This window comes from Tupaia chinensis, unplaced genomic scaffold (assembly GCF_000334495.1).
Source record: "Tupaia chinensis unplaced genomic scaffold, TupChi_1.0 Scaffold145717_1, whole genome shotgun sequence".
Classification (NCBI taxonomy): Eukaryota; Metazoa; Chordata; class Mammalia; order Scandentia; family Tupaiidae; genus Tupaia; species Tupaia belangeri.
Window position 1 is genome coordinate 1332829 of NW_006205575.1, and position 2378 is coordinate 1335206.

At 50.9% G+C, this 2378-nt stretch overlaps 1 protein-coding gene across 1 annotated transcript in view; it reads left to right on the plus strand.

The window, feature by feature from the left end:
• Positions 1-8: 8 nt before the first annotated feature.
• TMEM171 (transmembrane protein 171) overlaps positions 9-2378 on the plus strand; it is a 12215-nt gene continuing 9845 nt past the window's right edge. Inside the window, exon 1 of the mRNA XM_006168349.1 lies at positions 9-699. Within this exon, the coding sequence (XP_006168411.1) occupies positions 60-699 (640 nt within the window). The 5' untranslated portion in view covers positions 9-59. The remainder of the gene's footprint in view (positions 700-2378) is intronic.

Genomic DNA, 2378 nt, shown 5'->3' on the forward strand with positions numbered 1-2378 from the left:
ACCCTGTCAGAGAGAAGGAAGCACATCCGCCCCACTCGTGGAAGGGGCCTCTTCTGGCCATGTCTCCTGCGGCGGATGCTGAGCCAGATGGGAACCAGCGAGACAGGCACGTCAGCAAGCTCATTTTCTTCCTCTTCGTCTTTGGCGCAGTCCTGCTGTGTGTGGGAGTCCTGCTCTCCATCTTCGGGTTCCAGGCATGCCAACACGAACCCCTCCCACACTGCAGCACGGTGCTGAAGGTTGCTGGGCCTTCGTGCGCGGTGATTGGGCTTGGGGCGGTGATCCTGGCCCGTTCCCGGGCTCGACTTCAGCTCCTGGAGGGGCGGCGTCAGGGCAGCCAGACAGACCCCGACAGAGCCTTCATCTGCGGAGAGAGCCGCCAGTTTGTCCAGTGCCTCATCTTTGGGTTTCTGTTCTTGACGAGCGGCATGCTCATCAGCATTCTGGGCATTTGGGTGCCTGGATGTGGCGCAGACTGGGGGCAGGAACCATTGAACGAGACGGACACTGGGGACAGCGAGCCCCAGATCTGTGGGCTCCTTTCTCTGCAGATCATGGGCCCCTTGATTGTGCTCGTGGGATTGTGCTTCTTCGTGGTTGCCCACATTAAGAAGAAAAACAACTTGAGTGCAGGCGGGGATGCCTCTGAAAATGAAGAGGGACAGACCCAAAGCACGGATCCTGTCCAGGTCACTGTAGGTGGGTGGCTGTCATTCCTGAATGGCTGACAGTGGCTGTCACATCCAGGCTTCGCTGGACTGCTCTTGGGTCTGGCCTACATTCTGTTGCTCACTTCCTCTCTCCCCATCCCTCTCCCTTTCTCTCACTCTCCTCTCCTCTGTCTCTCTCATTCACACATACACACCCCATCACACACGTACATGCTGCTGCTGCTGTAGCCCTGTAGGAATTCTAGTACACACATTTCCCTCCAGAAAATGCTCATTATGTAGCAGAAGCACTCAGACATTACGTAGTGACTTTGAGGCCACAGAGCATATGAGGAAGAAAGTGAAATGACCCATGAGGACAACGTTGGAGATTTCTTTTGCCTAAGAGACCCACGAGCGACCCTGCTTCCCCTGTTATTCTCACCCAGCCCTGTAGGAATCCTAGTACACACATTTCCCTCCAGAAAATGCTCATTATGTAGCAGAAGCACTCAGACATTACGTAGTGACTTTGAGGCCACAGAGCATATGAGGAAGAAAGTGAAATGACCCATGAGGACAACGTTGGAGATTTCTTTTGCCTAAGAGACCCACGAGCGACCCTGCTTCCCCTGTTATTCTCACCTTGACACCATGTAGCACTTTTAGTTGTGTGCCACTTGGGTTCTCCTCCCTGGCTGTCCTTGGTAAGTCCTTAACTTCTCCAATCTTAGTTTATGTGTCTCTGAAATGAGAATTGCATTTCCAACACTCCCTCCCCACTAGCCTTTTAGGATTCCGGTCTGCCCCAGGACCTTCAGTCATCTGCAGTTTTGAGGGGTTCCCTGACCTGTTTACTGCATAGTTCTCCATTTTCTGTAACTTGGGAGCAGAGACGGAGCTGGCATCGACAGCGATGGAGAGTGGCAGCACCTGCCCTTTCTTTCTCCTGTGGGATGCCTAGAAATTCCTTGGGGGCCCCTTGGGTTCTGCAAAGGAGATGGATGGCCGTTCTCAGAGTCAAGTCCCCTTAGAACAGCAGCAATTTCACACAGGAAAAACCGTATCGTGCTCATTTGTACACCACTTGTTTTCCAGCCTGCTATTTTTTAAAGGCTAAAGCTCTGAAACCACAGCCTTGACATTTAAAAGGCCAGGTAAGGGGAACGGCAGAGCTGAAATCTCAGAGCTAGAAGGAGAGGGACAAGGAAAGGCTTCTCTCGTTGGGAATCAGCAGCAGTCTCTGACTGTGGTTTGAAGGGTCTCACCAGCCTTGGACAGGAGAGGAAGGGCAAGTAGATTAATCGACATTCCGTGTTAAGCCAGGGTTGATGCTCCCAGTTTACTTATTTGTTCATTCGTAGTGACAATGCAAATATTAATTAAATATTAATAATAATATTTATAATTAATACTTATATGGGGTTTATTCTTGTTCCAAATCCCATTTAAGTGCTCTTAAAGGACCCACCATGTGAAACTCACCCATGCCTATGGCAATGAATTGAGGCAGTATTCTTGTTATTTCCATGTTAGATATGACGAAAATAAGGTACAGAAGTATCAAACAACTTGCCCAAGGTCCCAGACTAGCAAGTTGCAGAGTGGGGGCCAAACCCAGGTGGGTGGGCAGCATACAGTGCAGCCCTCGACAGCACCCCCCCCCCAGGGTACTGGGTGTAATTACGTGTCATCCTTCACCGAGTGTTTTGAGCGGTTATTACGTGA